Raw genomic sequence first — 19766 nt, 5'->3', positions numbered from 1 at the left:
ATGGAATACTGTATTATTGTATATACTGTATACTGTATGTTTTCATTATTTTTTTCTTATCTTCTTAATGAGCAACGTGTATTAACATAAAAAACCTCCACACGAATCAGTGCCTCACCAGCCATGAACCTCACCGCATGTCACACGGTATGTCTTGACATACGAAATCCTACCATGTATATCCTGGATGACTGAAAACAACAACATGCATTCCATTAGTCGTACCCTTTTTTAATCAATGCAGAACTTGCACTTTGACAAATGCTTTCAGAAGATGAAATGTTGAAGATGTGTTAAAATATGATAACCAATCATGAACCACAAGTAAAAACATCTTTTTCTCTAGGAACACAAATAAAATAAAATAGGCAATTGAAGTAGAACACGCAGACCGCTGTTTAGCTTTGATGGCGCTGAATAATAAATATCAGCTTGGCACGGCACAATGACTGAAATGATGAAGATCAGAAAACGTAAAAAGAAAAAAGGCAGGACGTAATGAAACCAAATGAAAATAAACATTTCACAATGCCAGCATTAACTGAAATATACTGTGTCTTCTAATTGAATGATTTGATCAAATATACATAAATATTAGCTTGCATGGTGGTCCAAAGTGTTTTTGTTTTGTTTTTTTAAAAAGGAGTGCTACATGTAGATAGCAAAGCATTTATTCAAGTAGTATTAAATACTAGTGTAAACAACTATGTGTCGTACAGTACATCACTATCCAATATAGTGTGCATATAACATGATCATCAGTGCTGACAATGCTTAGTGGAACTTGAAAGAGTTAAAATGTCGGATGTTATTTGAAGCATGCCATAATTGATGTCCTGGGATGTTCTTTTTTTTTTTTTTACGGCGCCCCGTCAGGGATCCACACAACTTTATTCTGTTCCTGCTCAACAATGGCGGCGATCTGAGTGCAAATGAAGGAGACACTGCCTCCTTGAACAACGCCTGCAGAAAGAAAAGTGAGGAAGGGGGAGGGACATAGCAGTCGGTGTGAATGCAAAGTGTAGTAGTGGGTAGTGTAGTAGTTACAGTATATACATTAATTATAATTAATTAGATACATATATTTCTATGTATTAACAGCTCCAAATGAACTGGAAAATTCAGTCAAGCTAAAAAAAAAAAAGCTACACATGTCTGAAAATGTATTTGCCTAACATTAGTCTCTAATAGTAGCAGAACATTTGAATCACACTTTAATCGCGTTATTATCAGCCATGAGGAGTTGCGTTCAAAGACACCACATAACTTAAGTTGAATTCACATGTTTTGAGTGTGATTGTATTTTCTGGGATTTCTGAGCGCACCTAAATGCATCAAATTGTACTTCTGCAGTAAGAGTTACATTAGTAAGTGATAAGAATACAGTCGTCCCTCGTTTACAGCGATTAATTGGTTCCAGAACCAACCGCGTTAAATGAATTTCCGCGCTATAGGATTCATTGTTAATAAATTCAATCTTTTTGTAATTACAGCATGCACGTACCCCCAAGGGTGCACCAATTGTCATAAGGGGTACATGAATACAAAAAAAAACAATTAACGCCTAACTCTCACAATTACCAGTGCAACTGAACGCCTCACGGTACAAGGAGAACGGAGTAAAAAGGAGACTTGCTCTGTGTGCATTATATGTACAAATAAGTAAGTTTGATGATTATTTTGTGCATTAAGACTGTTTCATCTTGAAGGGTTTATAGATATTGGTGTTCCAATCCCTGCTTTATCGCTGGCTTTATGTATTTTTGTACTTTGGATACTGCTTTATCATGATTTTTCCCCTTCAATTTTCTTTAAAATGCAGACTTATACCATAGCCATTGTGACTGGACAAAAAGTGAAGCTCAAATTCAACCCGTTCATATGGAAGGATGCCAGCGTCAGACTGGAATAAAAGATACTGTATGTAGGGATGATTACTTTTCTATTTATTAGTGCTCATGTGAAACTTTTATCAAAATGTGGCCGTGCAAAATACAAATGTTTGACCTGGAAGTACTGTAAAATTAATTAACCAAGTAATTATGTTCAATATTTCAAGTGAATTAAGATAAAAAGGTTTATGCTTGTTAAGGGTTCAAGAGCAGGGGGTACATGGCTTCAGATCAAATGTGTAAAGGGGTACGCGACTGTAAAAATTTTGGGAGCCACTGATATAATGTAAGATAAAGTCACCAATTTTGTGTCATTACTGCCACCGAGTGACCAGAACACCACATCACTAAGACTTCAATATGTTTTACGAATAAGAGACCACAGTCTACCACAGCAATCTATTAATGAATTAACTTAAGAAAAAAACGCGATATAGCAAGGGAGTGATATTCGAAGCGCGATATTTCAAGGAACGACTGTTCCACTTACAGTCTTTGGGATGTTGTGATGTGCCCGTGAATGCATCTTGTGGTCGTCTAGTGACAATGACAAAGGTGCTAGAGACGTGTGTGAGCTGGAGATACATACAGTATACGGTGTTGGAATTGCACTGCTGTTGTTGTGTTCAGGTCAGAATAAAGTTATAAAGATGCGGCAGCCTCAAGTGGGCACACTATTGTGTCTCAGTCTGCTGTCATAACAGAGAAGTGTGGCTTGACATGATGGGCATGCATTAATTACGCTACTTTTTTAAAAATGTAATTAATAGGGGTGTCACAAGATCTTGACAAGATTTCTCATTTGGAAAAAAAATGTCTCGTGAGCACTAGGCCTGGGACAATAATACATAACTAAATTAATCACACAATAAATGAAAAGGAACTTGATCATTTTGCCGGCCTCAAAAAGGAAGGGGGAGGCGGAGTCGACTCGGATACCAAACTCGAAGAGATTGAAAGAAGCATCTAGTGTAAATGTAAGTAATTCAGCATAATTATTGGTTTTCACAGTAACGTCACTCATGTTTTATTAGATATTCAGTAATTTGCTACTCCATGTAAATATTCACCATGTTTTGAATTGTTGGTTGTCACTAGTTATAACTAGCTGACTAACACCCATATCTAACTTCAATGCAATCTACTGCATTTCATACATGATTAGACAATGATTAGATAGCGACCACATTACCCTGTTAACTGTAAGTTGTATTTTAAAATTGCTCGCTAGCGACTACATTACTGATATATTGGTCGGGTTCTAATACACCTTTTGAGTATTAAGTTGCAGTATGATGAATTTAGTGCTGCTAGTAAAGTGTTCTTTGAAAGACGACACCGTGAGTCAGACTGTTATGTTGTTATACTGGCCGCCACTGACACTGCCAAAGAAAGAGCTATCGTTTCCTTACTGACATGCGAGCGGCACACTATTTAAACAATTCGTAGTAGTTCTGAAGTAAAGGAGATGTCACAAGATGAGAATTTAGCGATAAATTAGCCGCACCACTGTATAAACTGCAAGGTTCAAAGTTTAAGAAAAAAGTAGCAGCTTATACAACGGAATTTATGTTATGTCGTCTGGCTATGACACAGCCAGAAAGCGGTGAAGGGTGATGACGTAATGAGAATCAAGTGTTCCCTATGTTGTAAGTGGTAAGACAAGGGGTAAGACCAAAGGCAAGGGCTTAATAGAGGGCTCTATAGGCGGACTAGGTGAATCCCATTACGTGTATTGTTAGCTGCCTCGTGCTAGCATGTTTTCTCTATTTATAAGGCACAGGAGAAAGAGAGAAACACGTGTGTACATTGTGGCCAAATTCCCCAAAAAGTGCAAAAAGGGTAAAGACACTTTGGAGCTGTGCTAGAATCCCAAACATTGTCATCATGAATCTGTACCATTTTCACTGGTTTCCGCTCACCTGTGAAAAAGCGACTGTAGTCCTGCTCGGTCTTCTGGGCCGACTCAAACTGCTCCTTGGAGAGCTTCTGGGAGAGCTTATCCCGCAGGTACTGAGGGTCCTTCTGCTCTCTGAGGAGACAGGAGAGACACCTGGTCAGCATACATGGCTCATTTCCGCCTTGGTCACGGTTGACTTCCGGGACACTCCCAGTAGGTTGAGAGGAGGTCCACCCACGCCGGGAAGCAGAGCCACAAGGCCCCACCGGCCACTCCCTGGACAGCTGGCACTCAGCTGATGAAAAGGGGAAGGCTTAGCTGGGAATCAATCTCCTGCATGTTGTTTTTTTCCGCAGACGAGTGGGCGTGGGCGTGAGTGCGGCTTGAGGAAGTAGGATGCACCGTGCCGGGCAGAGGGAGTTAATCCGTCCCGTGCGATTACAAATGTGTGTGTGTGTGTTTCTGGTGGGGGGGTCCAGTGGGAACTGTTAGATCCCGCAATCATCCACTGGAAAACAGCAGCAGGTGGGCAGGAGATTTCGTGGTTTATGATCTCCCCCGTTGTGTTGGCACAGTCATGTGATCACGAGAAACGTGCGCACATGTTTGTCAGCCGTCATTCACAAACAATGAAAACTCTATGCGACATAAATTAAAAAAACATAAAAAGGGATGGATGTACTCACTTTATCTGCTTGGCATTTTTGTAGCGAATGAATATGACGATTGGGTAGATGTGAACGCTGTGAAGGCGTTCGATGGCGTGAGGGGCAATGTCAAGCAAGCAGTGAGAGTCCTGCCAGACAAGGTGGCGACCACGAGAGAGAGAGAGAGACAAAGAGTGAGAGTGAGAAAGAGAGAGAGAGAGAGACAGCACAGGAGGATGGGGGATGGATGTGAAAAGACAAACAAGTCAAAGCAATAATAAGGATAATGCATCACTGAATGGCGCGGCGGACGTCGGGGAGAAGAATCTACCTTCTCTGTGATCTCCTTTATGGACGCCACCGTCGTCACATCAAAGTGGCCGCTGCGTCGCTTGTAGTCGATGAACACGCAGTCCTTCACTCCGCGCTCAATGGCCTGCTGAGATGCCTTCATGATCTCTGCGAGGGACATGCATCTCATTTGAGGAACGAGAAAGATGCGCCTCAGAAGTCAGACAAAAATGCCACCTTCTTCTGTTTTGGGATGATGTCACCATAAAAAGATACCAGTCGAACAGCAAAAGGGAAAACTGTGATGCAAGGTCCTGGCTGCTCAGTATAATATGGCTGAAGCACTGATAAAGTTACCCGTTTGCTACACCGATACCTGTTTATGTCAACGCCCCTCAGATTGGCTGACTGATGTCGACATAAGCGGTTGTCACAACCAAAACATAACCAAAGCCCAAACTAATTGTTGCGTGCACATTTACTTGTGACACAGACATAAGGAGAATGGGTGATAAAGAATTTTTGAATCTATAGCAGTTTTCCTCCATTGGTGCATACAGTAATCCCTCATTTATCACTGTTAATTGGTTCCAGACCTGACCGTGGTAAGTGAATTTCCGCGAAGTAGAATTAATTTTACATAAATTGAATATTTTCATAGTTAGAGAATAGAAAACCTGTTTACAACCTTGTGTATACGTTGGGTTTTTTTACATAAAGCCCTCTAGACATGAAATAACACCCCTGTAGTCACCTTTACAGTCCTTTTTTTTTTTTCATCCACATGATCTCTGCCAAGCTCTTATCAAATGCACTTCTACCACCTTGTGGCCATTTTTATGGCTTAAAATTGCACTGAAGTGAAATCCGGTAGTGGAGAGTTGTGTCATCACCTCTTTTTGCCTCACGCATAAAAACATAAAAGACGAATAAATACATTGTTGGGATCAGGCGTTTGGGTTTATAAAAACATATAACTACGTCTTTGGTATTGAATGAGTTAAGAAGCGGTGCCTGGGAAGTGACATTTGTGACATCAGTGTGTGGTAGAGCTGACTGTTAGCTGAATGCTAGCAGCTGGTTAGCAGTGTAGAGAGTGGCCGACAACAGCTCCTGTGTGAATGTTCACTGCATGTGTTCTCTGCTTGTTAATAAAGCAATTGAAATGCATCGTGAGTCTCTTCTTAACCACAGACAGCGGCAGTACAGTAGGATTCTCTAGTTGTCAGTAACATTACATAAACTACGCTGTCAATGCTAAAGTGTGAGTCTATCTTATCTTATTTATGTCTAACATGGCTTATTTTCTGTTATTATGTCTACTATATTGGGTAAATCAAGCGTAGCGGTGACTATGGGGGTGTTATTTCATGTCTACAGGGCTAATACTGTTAAAATAAACAGGTTTTCTATGCTCTAACTACAAACATTTTCAAATTATTAATATTAAAACCTACTTTGTGGAAATTCACTTATTGCGGTCTGGTCTGGAACCAATTAACCACGATAAATGAGGAGCGACTGTATAATGAAGTTGGTTAAAAAAAAAATCTTACCGGGCAGACAACGACAGAACCTGTCGGGAGCCTCGTTCACCAACATATCCTTGCTGGCCTCGGCCAACGGACCCAAGATCAGCACCGGTCTAGGAGCTAAGCACTCCACCTTCCGGACCCGCTGGTACAGGAGGCTGGCGCCATCTGAGCAGGTAACAACACAAATGGTGTGTTTTCTTCTTCATATTTTTAAGCACAGTCTGTGTGAGACCTCACCTTCTGTGATGGGTAAATAATCACACATCATGGCATCCCCCACCATCAGGTCCTTGCCATCCTTGGAGCCGTTGCGCTTGTGCTTCAACCTCCGACGGAAGAAGGACCTGCGGGCGGCTGCGGACATGGTTTTGCCACTGCCACAATCATCTTTCATGTCAGCCATCCCATGCCTCCTGTAGAACTCTTGGTCCATCCTGAGGAGACAACAATCCTTCTTCAGACAAGAAGTGGTGTCTGCAGACTAAGGGTGAATCCCAATTCTACCCCTTACCACTAGAAGTCCCACAGCCCAGCTATTTGGCTGTCATGCCCAAAGGACAGCCAAGGCTGCATTAGTTTTGAACAAATATCCTAACTCAGGCGTGAACAGCCCATCTTGTCACCATTGTTCTGTAAATGAAGCAATTACTCTCTACTCTCCACTCAATTACTGAAAGAACTGATGGTGTTTTGCCTTTACCAGAATAAATCAGTGTGTTGTTACGTAACTGGAGAGAAATAGATGTTTACAACTACACTACAATATTTTACCACACCACTGTGTTTACAATTAGTAATGACACTTCCACTTTTGTGATCACAACGTATAATTATTTTTTACCAAATATCGTATACTTTATGCCAGGCATGTCATGTAGGTATTAAACGTGTCGTGAGGTATTTAGGAAGAGGTCGACACAGTTTGTTTTCAATTTCTTGCTGAGATGTACTGCTGATGCATAAGAATCAAACAAGAATTCTTTACTTAGAAATTACTGCCATGAAATATACAAACACACAAATCTGTGCAGCATGTGGATAAAGGGATAAGAGAATAAAAATACCCATATTTAGGCTACAAAAATCTCACATGTGCCGAGATGGTGGCATGTCCTTGTTTGTGTTTTTGACCAGCGTTTCAGTGCTTCAACTCTCTACATCGTGGCTCTCAAAGTCACGGCCCAAAGGCCATTTGGGCCCGCCAAGTCACATTTTGCTGCGCGCGACTTGACATCAAAGATTACTGTAAACACGGCCAGCGAGGTCTAAGTTAAACCAATGATACTCATAGGGTGCAAGCATACGCCACCACTGAAGTAGGAGTGAGTATGTCACATGGAGAAATGAACAGGGGGGTCACTAGCCAGAAAATACCTACAATCACGGTGCCAACACACAAAAAAATGACAGCACAACATGTAACATATAAATACATGTAGGGCAACTACTACTATGGGGAACAATAAACAACTCTAAACATGTAAGTTCAGCAACTTTTTACAAACCAGGAGCCAACATCACTCCCAAATAGGGTTGTGACAAAATATCTATGTATCCAACTATCGCGATATTAAATCTACCTATGGATTATTGGTACCTTTCACCATGTATGCTTTTTAAAATCATTATTATTATTAAAATATAGCCTCTATAAACTTCAATCACCGTTCCTGAGTCGAGTCACCATTTTACATGTCATCTAGGACGAGCTCCTCAACAGAACGGCAGGAAATTGCATGGACCTCACAGAAGAAGAAGATAAACAAAAAAACGTGTATGTGTGAAGTTAAATGTAAAGATATGCCAGCATAGTTAAATAATCAAAAGTTTGGACTCACTTTGGCTTTTATAGAGTGGACAAGACAATACTTCGATACTTCTTCCATACTGCAAAGTCTTTATCTAGACTTTGCAGTATGGAAGAAATCTCTGACAATAATATGACGGGCGGCATCACAGGAATGAACAGACACCTCGTTCGTTACCACGCTCATGGAGAAAACTGTGCCTAGTAAGAAAATGTTTGTTTTTCTATTGAATGTTGTGTTGTTCACTCAAAAGACATCTATTTAGTTTATGTTTTACATTGTCGTGCTGCTCAACCTTACAAGTCATTCTCTGTCTCTTTCTGGTGAATATGTCACAACTACTCTAAATATTTATTTTTGTTCTGCTTCTACTTTATAGCGTTAATCTACTTGAGATGTTTTGTTTTCTGAATGAGTTTAAAATAGCTTTACTGTTTGTCAGACACCTAAACCAAAATCCTGTTTACACCTATGTTGCACTAAAATAGTCACTTTTTGCAGCATCGCTGCTTATATTCTGGTTCAAAATATGCTGCAAAAATTCCATCTATTTTCTACACCGCTTATCCTCATTGGGTCACAGATAAATTGAAGCCTATCCCAGCTGAATTCAGCTAAAAGCACACTATGACTATGAATTTATTTATTTATTTGGTTCACCCCATCAAGATATTATCGTTATCGTGAGCCATGTATCTTATCAAATCGTGAGGTATCCTGAGATTCCCAGCCCTACTCCTAATATTTGATGCGGCCCAGCCTCACCCAGACTCTACCCCCTGCAGCCCTCTGGTAAACTGAGTTTGAGACCCCAGCTCTACATTGTCTGAACATACTTGGCACTACCACGCCACCTCCTTTCTGCATTTGCCACATGTGTACTTGTAGCAATCAACACAGCGCACAGTGGTGTGATTGTTCTTGCACATTGCCCTTTTCCATGGCCGATATATATCGATGTAGACTGGATTTGCATTGTAACTCTTGAGTATGTCACTCAACATTCTGCACTGTGCGTAAGCTTCTGCCCCGCCCCCCTCTGAGCATGCAGGAGGAGGGAGGAGGGGCGGAGCAGAAGCCCAGCGGCTCAGTCTTCTACAAAAATGAGGAAGCGACAGCGTCTGATGTGGACGAGCTAGTCAGCAAGGAAAAAGCAGTGGCTCAGTAATTTGGAGGACTTTGTATACACAGCATAAAAATCTTTTTCACCGCCTTGAAACTTGGCACAAAAACTTCAATACGAGGAATGTGTGAGCAATGTGCTCTAGGTGCACAACTCCTGCCACAATACAAAGCTCACTGCTTGCTTCTTTTTCCTGTTGCGTTCCTCATGAAAGGAAAAGTGCGCTATTACAAGTGAAGATTGCTTTTAAAGTTATTACCCCATATCTCCACACACTAAGTTAGATATGATAATACCAGAGAGCAATATAGGGTATGGAGTGATTTTTGGTCAAGTACAAATTTTGCTTTATTCAATATTGAGGTATTTCTCTATATTTTTAATGTGAAATTTAATATGAGATTTGCACTGCTTAGTGCTCGGGCCCTAATAATAAACATAGCAGTTTCAATAAAAATACCTGCAGTGCACTCAAACTTCTTTCTTCCTTCTGGTGACGATCTTTGTGACAACTCGACTCACAGCGACACAAATAACTTTGGTCTTGTCGAGAGAGGCTGAGAAGCTAAACTTACCAATCAAAATATCCTTTTCTATGCCCATTTCTGCTCAATATTTGTTCCCTCTTCTGGCTTCACATCAGCTGCCATGCAGCTGCCTTTCCTCAAACTACGGTGCGGGCCGAGGTTCAAACAGGACGTGCGTACGTTAATTGCTCGTCAAAAAAAATTAGCGCCGTTAAAGGAAACTTCTGTTAACGTGTTAACTTTGACAGCCCTAATTATTACATATTGCACCATTATTACATAATGTGGCTCTACAAGCCTTAGCTTCTGCAGGAAAGCACGGGGCACAGACTTACATGTATTTGCCCGGAATCTGCCCTTTCTCCAACTTCTGCGCTTTCTCGTCCAGTTGCCACGCCATCCAGAAGTCGAAGGCGCCGTTCGGTAGGGTGTCCTCAACGTACAGGATGTCATCCTTCTTAAAGCTTAGCTCCTGCTCAGTGTCAGCAACCCTCTCATAAAGCGTTCTGAACAGCAGAATGATGATAAAAGCATTACCGTGAGCGAAAAGAGTGCTTAACTAAGCTGTAGATTGTTGTCAAAACATGTGACAACAACTCATTTCATAAAGTCTGACTTCATACCTGATGAAAAATCCATCTCCGGGGATCTCTTTGGCAGCGGCGAGCTCATCCGCGCAGTTTTTTACCTTAAAAGTGGCAGTTTCAGCTGGTTTTATCAACTCGATGTAAGCCTCCTCCTTGGTTTTGTTCTTCATGCTGATGCCATTGTACTGTTGGCAGACACAAATGACACCTTTTTGCGAAGTGAATCACTACACAGTCAGTCATTCTGTGGTGGTACAAAATAGGGTACAACGGTACAGTTCTCATTCTCATCTCTACTGAAAAATGGCAGCATGCTGCTGTCATCTTATACATTCATCTTTTTCTGTTTGAAGTGTTCAAAAACATGTGCACCACACTTCCACGTTGGGGCCAGCAGGCTGGGAGCCCGGCGAGTCCGAACTGCCGCCATGGATCGCCGACATAGACGAGCAGGCTGTGCAGCTGTTGGCACTTTTATTTTATGATATGGCATGCGCGCACACACATATGCAAACCAAAATGTATTGAAAAAACGCCAGTCCACAAGGGCAGATTGTCCCTAGTACAAAATGGGATTAGAGTAAATAATACAGAGCAAAAGGTAAGATACCTCCAGTATGAGGTCTCCAGGAAGGAGGCCGTCAGGAGCTTTGGCAGGACTGTTGTCATCCAGGCTTTCCACAAAGATGCCGTAAAGGTTTCCTCCGCAGATATGGACTCCCAGCTCCGCCTGGATCCTCCTTAACTTCACCAGTCTGGGCTCGGCAGTCCGACGCAAACCTGAACTGGGAAGCCTGCAGGGGAGCGGGGAAAAAAAAATAGTGGTTGCAATGGTATAGAGCAGAGGTGTCCAAAGTGCAGCGTGGGGGCCATTTGCTGCCAACGGCTGTTTTTTTACAGTACATACTTCACCACATAACTGATTTGTCCATGGTATTGTTATATTATTTTTATTAAAGTGGTGTTGATGTCAGCAATAAGATTATTAACAGTTATTGTCAATCTTATTATCATTATGGTTAATATATTCATTACTACTGTTGCCACTAACAAGTATAACTGTATCAATACAGTATTATCACTGTGGCTGTTGATATGACCTTGTTATTTCTATTGAATAGACTTTATGGCTGTCATAGACATTTGCTTATGTAGTCCTTTTGTTGTTGCTGATGTCTCTCTCTGTATTGTCCCCACACTCCCCCCTCTGTCTCTTCTCCATCACCTCCTGCTCTGGTCCGGCCGCACCAAATTTGCATTACAATAAAACATAAAATAAAGTCAAACACAAACTATGCAACAGGAGAAGAGTATCTTGCACTTTTCCCTGGCTGAGCAAATCTGTTTAGCCTACAAGGGCATCTAGCTCAACAACACTATTTGCCCCACTGGCTGGACAAGACAAAATAATGTAAAAAATAAATAAAAAATAAAACTGCAGAAATTGAAAAAATAGCTGTAATTTTATGAGAACGTCCAAATCGGGCTGCATAGTGGCCTAGTGGTTAGCATGTTGGCCACACAGTCAGGAGATTTGGAAGATCAAGGTTTGAATCTCCATTGGGGATCTGTGTGGAGTTTGCATGTTCTCCCCGTGCATGCGTGGGTTTTCTCCGGGTATTCCGGCTTCCTCCCACATTCCAAAAACATGCATGTTAGGTTAATTGGCGACTCTAAATTGTCCATAGGTATGAATGTGAGTGTGAATGCTTGTTTGTCTATATGTGCCCTGCCATTGGCTGGCCACCAGTCCAGGGTGTACCCCACCTTCTGCCAAAGGTCAGCTGGGAGGGGCTCCAGCATACCCCCGCGACCCTAATGAGCATTAAGCGGCATAGAAAATAGGTGAATGAATAAAGTCAAAATCTTGAGAAATAAAGTCTTATTCTAACCAAAAAAAGTTGTAATTTTGAGAGAATAAACTTATAATATTGTAAGGAAAAATAATGTCATTGTCAAAGTTAAAAGCTGTAATATTATGAGAAAGAAACAAAAACAATAAAGTTGTAACTTCACAAAATGAAAAAATTACAAAGATTATATAAGAAGATAGTTTAAATATTTGGAAAATAAAAAACAAAAAAAACACAAAAATGTGAAAAAGAGCATAGGCTGAAGTTCATCCTAAAAGGCTTTTTCACCTATATCACAAAACTGTAATGCAGTTTTTTCTTGAAATATATACAGTGTGTATATATATATATATATATATATAATATATATATATATATATATATATATATATATATAAATAAAACATCTTAGCATATCTACATGTGTTGTTTTACAAAGTGGTCCTTGCAGCCTTTAATTTTTTAGTATGTGGCCGTCAGTGGGAAAAAAAAAACAAACTTTGGAGACCCCTGGTATAGATGTATAGTGCACTACAAGTGTATCTAATGTTACGACCAGTGTGTCCTACCTGAAGGAGCTGTGAGGGCTGGTGGCCGGAGTGGTCTGCTTGGACGGGGGCGTCATGGTGCCCTCATCCTGCTCGCTGAGGGTGTCGCCAACGGAGCGGTCATCTGGTGTGTTGGCGCTGCTGTCCTGGGGGACGGGCTGGTTGTTGACGGACTCCATCCGAGAGCTGAGGTAAGAGTTTGACGTCAGAAAATTGCATTGTTGCTTTTGATAACTCATGTTAACTAATACCTTGATCGAGAGTGATTGCCCAGCTGAAACATGTGAGGATTGTACTGAGCCAAGATGGTGACGGTGTCGCACTGCTGCCCGATCACCAAGCGCGCCTGCTGCTCATTTGCATTGCGCAAGTTTATTCCATTAAACTGGAGACAGACGACATTTGTCAGATAAATAAGTGACAAAATCAACCAAAAGGGAGACTGGAGTCTACCTCTAGGAGCTGGTCTCCGTACTCCAAATGAGCTTGGTGGGCGATGCTTCCCGCCGTCACTTTGGACACAAACACGCCACCGTTCTCTCCGCTCACGATGGAGATCCCCAACGGTTCCGCTCCTTTCTGCACAGTCACGTTACGTGGCTCCTCCAGATAAGGCCTCACAGGGAAAAGAACATATTTACTTGAAAGACAGCAATAGAATGCACAGCGTGTTGATGTCTGAATGTGATGCAGCATTTTAATGCTGCATTCCAAAAGACTCGGAAATCAGAAATTTCCTTCCTCTGACGTGGAAAACACCACTCAGAGTTGGTGTTCTACTAGGCGTAAACTGAGATGCATGAATCTGACCTCACACAACAATGAAACATACTTTAAAAGCATGAAGAGACAACAAACATAGGAGTACAGTAATCCCTTGTTTATCGCGATTAACTGGTTCCAGACCCGACCGTGACAAGTGAATTTCCACAAAGTAGGATTCCTTACTTATAAATGAAATATCTTCGTAGTGGGAGCATAGAAAACCTGTTTACAACCTTCTAAATATGGTTTGTAGCATTATTAGAGCCTTCTAGACATAAAATAACATCCCTATATAGTCACCTTTACTGGATGACTGACAAAAAGTCTCACTACGTTCATGCCGTTGTTCTATGGAACAAACGTGCCAAGGTGCTTAAACCAATGCACAGAGTGAATCCTCTTCCTGCCAGATTGGAGGTGGGCAACGAAGAAAACAGACACACATGCGCATGGCAATACATTGAGGCTGACAAAATTATCAACTTCATTTTCATTGATTGCGTGAATAATTAATTAATTGATATGATTTTTTTTCTGAACAAGAAATCTTGTCACGTTTTAATCTTGCGAGATTTTGTGACACCCCCTCCCAATAAAGTAAATTTAATCAGAGAAAATAATACATTTAAGACATAAATAAGACTCGTGCTTCTGTGTGTTGCAATAAGTGTCTTCCAGTCGTGTGGACAGGAAGTGACGTCGGGGGTTCAGATATGACTTTTAGCTGGATTACGACCGGAACAGTTGGCCGTATTATTATGATAATCATGATTATTATTATTGTGATTGTTGTGAGATAATTTAAACTTGCAATAAAAGCCTGCTGTTACAGTGATCAAGTCAGGTGCTTGTCTCACCAAACAATTACTGACACCTATTGACCAATTTAGAATACTACAATCACAATTTTAATGTGGCTTCTTAATTTCTTGTATTTGTATCTTAGTTCATTTAGACATTTTTATGCTTGACAATGCAATGGGCACAAAATACGAAGCATTAACTTCAATATGCATATTTTATGACTAATAATAGGCATTATTCCACCACAAAAGAGCATGACTTATTAATTAATGTTTGAAAAACCGTGACAGAGATTGAAGGTGCGAAATTTCAACCGCAGTGTGGCAAGGGACGACTGTACAGTATATTGTTTATGTAAAGTAATATTCCAACAATACACATTAACTTCCACTAGGTGCCAGCATTGCTCTGCTTACACCTTCTGTGTCTGGCGTGAGTACCTCTTCTTGATTTGAGGTTTATTTAAAAATGTTAAAAATGTTACTTAAAACATTGCCTGAACAATTAAATAGATTTTTATGATGGCATCATTTTGACCCTGGAAAAGATTAATTCACGGAACAAATTGAGCGACTTTGGAGAAAGAAAATACGAGGTGAGAGCGGTCGGTCAGCCATGTTTTTTGTTTCCATTTTCCTGGAATGCTTTAAGGTTGGGCCTTGTAACCTCCAAATGGACTTCCTAGGTTCCGAACAGTCTGGAAGGCAGCTTGATTCTCATTTGAAGACATTAACAAAGTATCAAAACAGGGAAATCAAGTGCAACATGCAACTAGTCGTGCAATCAGTCAAACACAAGTGCAACAATGGTGTTATATTTGACACACCAAACAATGGCGTCACCCACAGCAATTAGAGAAAAGAGACTATAAAATCACCAAGAATAATTCCAGCAATACCTATAAAATGCCATTAGGTGACAGAATTGCTATGCGTACACCTTCTCTTGGTGTCTGGTGTCTTATGAATGCGAGTAGATTTACTTCAGCTTTATTTAAGCTTTATTTTGTGTTAATAAATGTTAATGAATAAATAAAAATGCTTGACTTTGAATGCTCTACTGTAGTGGATATAGTTCAGCCAAATGTATTTTAAACAATTACCAAGGCAGCCAATATGAAAGTAAATGTAGCGGACAGTCATCCACAATTTTTGTGAACGACCTCACAAGTGCCAAGTTTGATATTTCTGACATGAGCGGCCTTGAACGCTCCATAATTGTGTTTCCAAAGCAGTGGACATGCAACAGTGGTCCTGGCAGTGTCAAAACAGGGAAGTCGTATGGAACATACAACTCAAAGCCATGTAAAAAGTGTAACCAGTGCGTATATTTGCAACACAACAAACCTCAAGTACCGTAAAGAGAGGAATTTAGGCCTCACTGCCTGCTGATGCCTGACGGAGGTGTTAGAGACAAATCTGAAAGGAAGACGAAGAAAGACAGAGAGAGGAAAGACAGATCGCAGGTTTAAATGAGCAGCAGCAGCAGCAGAGAGGAAAGCGGAGAAGAAGCACATCAATCACAAAAGACAAGGTTTTGTTTACTGCTTTAAGAGGCACATCATCAAAACGGACAAAGGTGTAGACGAATGGCAGGCAGCCTAGTGAGAGATGGTGGCTGAACGACGGGTAAGGGGGCCGCCTTACCCATCCTTCCGGCCGTCACCGACCGGAACGGGGCTGATGGATATCCTGAGCTGGGTGGAGATGGAGCTCGTGGATTGGCTGCTGGCGAAGGAGGACGTATCCAGGGTCACGGGGGACTTGGGAGGTGTCGTCGGGGAGCTGCACTCCGAATGACAGCAGGAGCCTGGATGTGGGAGTTTGGTAATTGTTTATTTCATTACAAATATGTTTCATAAAGTTACATTGAAGTACATCAACATATCTGAAAAGGAGTAGGAAGAAGCAGAGGTTATTTAATCCTACCTCTCTCCCATGTCTTAGCAATCATTGATGTGTTTAACATCATTTAACCACTTTACCAATTTTCTTAAAGGGGAAAAAACAAAGAATGCATAATAATGAACAGAGTTAGTAGATAGTTTATTCACTAATGAAGAATTAATACATTACTAATAAATAAGGTGAGTGTTGTAAAGTATTGTAATGTTTATTCTCAGACTGTGTTGTTTGGGCATGGTTTGGATTCCGGTTCCTAACCATTTTCGATCCCAATGCTTTTAAGGAGGCGGGGTCATAAAAGTTAGAGGGCACTAACCAGAGTTCTTTTTGGATTAAATATCTGAACTCCTCTATAAATTGTTAAATGATATGAACTTTTTATCAAATTTACTATGAATTTCTTACAGGCTATTTTCAACCAGTATATAAATATCAAAGCATTCAACTTGAATATAAATGTTACAAAGTTTCTTTTTACAGGAGTACACTTGCACAAAATATGTTTGTTGAAAAGTAGTATACTTTGTTTGCTGCCTCAATGTTGGTGTTAGCTACTTTTTATGACACCCTTATTTTGTTAACACAAGCAAACAGTATATAGCCTAAAGCGCTCTTATTTTGATGGCCGTAAGTGTGTCATGTGAGTTGAGAAGGTCCCTTGACTCTTGCTAACTGTGCAAATGATAAACTTGCCTAGCCATAGCCGTAGCTCCCGTCCTTTATTTTCACCAAACTTCCACATCAGCTAGCATCCTGAATCCCTTGGTTACATTGGCATGAGACAGATGTCATTTTTTGTTGGACTTCCCCGATTCTGATTTCTTAGAGGAAGTCCTGCGTAGCACATCAAAGACGAGGTACTCAGTCATGCACCCTCCTTTGCATGATATCATTGGGTTGCAAATGTTGCACTGACGCGACCACTCTTTTTTTACGACATTAAGCCAAACTATTTGGCCTCTTCTTCTTCGCTTGTGTTCACGGATATTTCTTCCGGTCAGTGAAGTGGGCATTGAAACTAGGAATTGAAATAAAAACATTGAAACTATCCAGGGAGAATCGCAATGTTAGCCCCACTTCCCGTCAATACTCAAGACTTGATGCCCAACCCTCGTAAACACATTCAGTACCTCTGTCAGATCCAGTGGAGCCTGGATAACGAATTGGCGTAATCTTGATACGCTCTGCCCTGAACTGCAATGCACTAAGGGAGCCTAAAAAAAAACACCACAGAAATGACCAATTACTGCAAAACAGAACAGAAATGGAAATTTGGCATTTTAGGGGTTAAACTGGATTCAAAAGTTGGACGTCTGTTATATACCTAGTCTGGAGGGGAGGGAGTGTGTGTTGTGCGGTGGTTGGCTGGAGTTGCTCTCGGAAGAATCCCCAGCCAGCTTGTGGTTGAGGTCCACACTGTGGCGACCTTGATGCTGAGGACTAAAAGCGGAGAGAGGTTAGAGTGGGAGACGCATTTACCTTCTGTAGAAACTGTTAATAATGAATTCAGGGTAAATATGATGAATCTGGGCTAGAAACTACACACCTTGCGGGTGAATACATGTGCACATTTGAGGTGGGTGCTGGGGGACAGTTGCTGGTCTCGTGGCTCCAGGTGGTGTAAACCGGGCTCCTTGTCACAGCCGTCTTGTTTGAGCATGACGCTAAACCTCGCTGTGCTGAATCTTTAAGGAGCAAACCAAAACAAACTACTACAACAAGCAGTACCAGTCAAAAGTCTGGGTATAGTTTTGTTTTATATTGGATGACAAAGTGTCTCCAAACTTTTGGCAGGCACTGGCATAACAGGCGGGGACGTCCTGGTGACTTACGTGTCACAACACTGTTGTAGCTGGGTGGCGCAAAGTGCATGCTGTACCGATTGTTTCGCATTGGGGAGAAGCGTAACAGGTCCATCGGCTCTGGTGAATGCTCATCATTAGAGAAACTTTGAACCTGTATGAGGGGGGGAAAAAAGTTAACTGCACACTGATAGAAGTTACAGCTCACAGTCGAATTATGATAAAAGCTGAGCAACAGACTAGTGTATTACAACATACATAAATTATATTTATTCTAAATTATTTTTTAGATTTGTATTATTTTAATTTATTTTTTTATTTTAAAATGTTTAATATATTTATTTATTTTGTATTATATGGATTTATTTGACTAGAAAAGCAGCTGTACTGAATTTAATGAATTAATATCTACGAGTAATATTAAACATATGTTAGATACATATTAATTAATTAATGTTATTAAATATGTAATAATATTAGATTAATTGTACTACACGGGTATGTTTGGCTGTGGGCTCTATCCTCGTACCTGCATTGGAACGGGAATGTGTAAAGGAGTCACATTTCGTCCCCGCGCCGGTGCTGATTTTGGCCGGTACCTTCTCTTTTCGAGCTCCCTGTGTTGAGCCCTGTCCTCCTCCGTTTGCATCTTGCCTTCTCTTTGAGGAGCGGCGGCATAGTAGAGCTGCTGCCCAGTCTCTCCCTCCATGACAGGACTGGTCCCTCTCGTCGGAGAGGCCGGAAGAGTGGACTCAGACGCCGAGCTGCTCTGTTGGGAATGTTTGAACCGGAACGAATCACTCCTGGCTGGCGGGGTAGGCGGAGCTTGTGTAGAGTCCACGAATGAGCTCTGCGGTGAGTGTTTGGACAGTTGGGAAAGTGACATGTAGTCCAGTTTTGGGGGAGCATCCGGTCTCCTAAAGGTGTTCATGTCAAAGATGGACTTCCTTTGTTTGGTTCTCTTGTAGATGGAGAGCTGTGCACACTCCGGTATTGATGCTCCAACAATGACTTTGGGCCACGTGCCTCCGCCAGCCTTCCCCGAAGGAGGAGGGCAGTCGTCGAGCACAGGAGTGAAGGCAAAAGGGCGATGGTGGGAATTCTGCCTCCTGTAGCACAACTCTGGCAGGGGTTCTGAGGGACTGCGGGAGTGCAGCGAATCTTTGGAAAAGGGTTTGTGCTGGCGAACACTACAACCACCATCCAGGTCGACTGGGTTGTGGCACGCTTTCTCACAGTTGCAGCTGTCGGTCTGCGTGGAGCAGTTGTGCTTGGAGCATGTGTGCTTGGAGTTGCGGCAGTTTCTGGCGTGCACGTCGCAGGGTTGGAGACGGGGGGCTGAGTCCCTCACACTTTCAAATAAACTCTGGCCAGAGCAACTCTGTGGCAGGAACTGTCAAGAATTTAAAAAAAAAGTCAAAGATTTTCTATATGACAGGAACGCGCTGCTGTTTTTAAGGAACTACTGCAAAAATGCAAGTCAATGTTCTTGTATGTGACAGAAGTGCAATGCCTGTTTTAAGAAACTATTGCAAAAACAATAGTCATAGATCTTCTATGTCAGTGGGGTACATTATAGCGATCTAATTTATCTTATTTATTATGTATTGTGTAAAACTAAGACATGAATAACATCAAATTAAAAGCACAAAATGAATGCCGACCCACCATCCACCAGTTCAAGTTCCAGCCAAGTTTTTCCAGAGAGATGATTACATGGCTGTTTGACGTGTGTGGTAAAAGGCTGTGTGCTAGCATGAATTAACTTGAGACAAATGTG

General features: G+C 41.4%; 1 protein-coding gene across 4 annotated transcripts in view; it reads right to left on the bottom strand.

Moving 5' to 3' along the window:
- Positions 1-215: 215 nt before the first annotated feature.
- LOC129176783 (disks large homolog 5-like) overlaps positions 216-19766 on the bottom strand; it is a 52685-nt gene continuing 33134 nt past the window's right edge. For 2 of the 4 annotated variants that reach the window (XM_054767180.1, XM_054767181.1), the window contains 18 exons: positions 18516-19379; positions 18017-18140; positions 17731-17869; positions 17509-17624; positions 17315-17398; positions 15927-16089; positions 13165-13327; positions 12963-13096; positions 12733-12897; positions 10921-11104; positions 10347-10495; positions 10059-10229; positions 6503-6699; positions 6287-6430; positions 4771-4898; positions 4479-4588; positions 3815-3924; positions 216-963 (listed from right to left, as the gene is read on the bottom strand). In XM_054767180.1, the coding sequence (XP_054623155.1) occupies positions 860-963; positions 3815-3924; positions 4479-4588; positions 4771-4898; positions 6287-6430; positions 6503-6699; positions 10059-10229; positions 10347-10495; positions 10921-11104; positions 12733-12897; positions 12963-13096; positions 13165-13327; positions 15927-16089; positions 17315-17398; positions 17509-17624; positions 17731-17869; positions 18017-18140; positions 18516-19379 (3249 nt within the window). In that variant the 3' untranslated portion in view covers positions 216-859. Of the gene's footprint in view, positions 964-3814; positions 3925-4478; positions 4589-4770; positions 4899-6286; positions 6431-6502; positions 6700-10058; positions 10230-10346; positions 10496-10920; positions 11105-12732; positions 12898-12962; positions 13097-13164; positions 13328-15626; positions 15699-15926; positions 16090-17314; positions 17399-17508; positions 17625-17730; positions 17870-18016; positions 18141-18515; positions 19380-19766 lie in introns of all 4 variants that reach the window. The other 2 variants (XM_054767179.1, XR_008569499.1) reach the window with 2 other exon arrangements.

Source organism: Dunckerocampus dactyliophorus, chromosome 2, assembly GCF_027744805.1.
Source record: "Dunckerocampus dactyliophorus isolate RoL2022-P2 chromosome 2, RoL_Ddac_1.1, whole genome shotgun sequence".
NCBI lineage: Eukaryota > Metazoa > Chordata > Actinopteri > Syngnathiformes > Syngnathidae > Dunckerocampus > Dunckerocampus dactyliophorus.
This window is presented reverse-complemented; position numbering and strand designations above follow the sequence as displayed.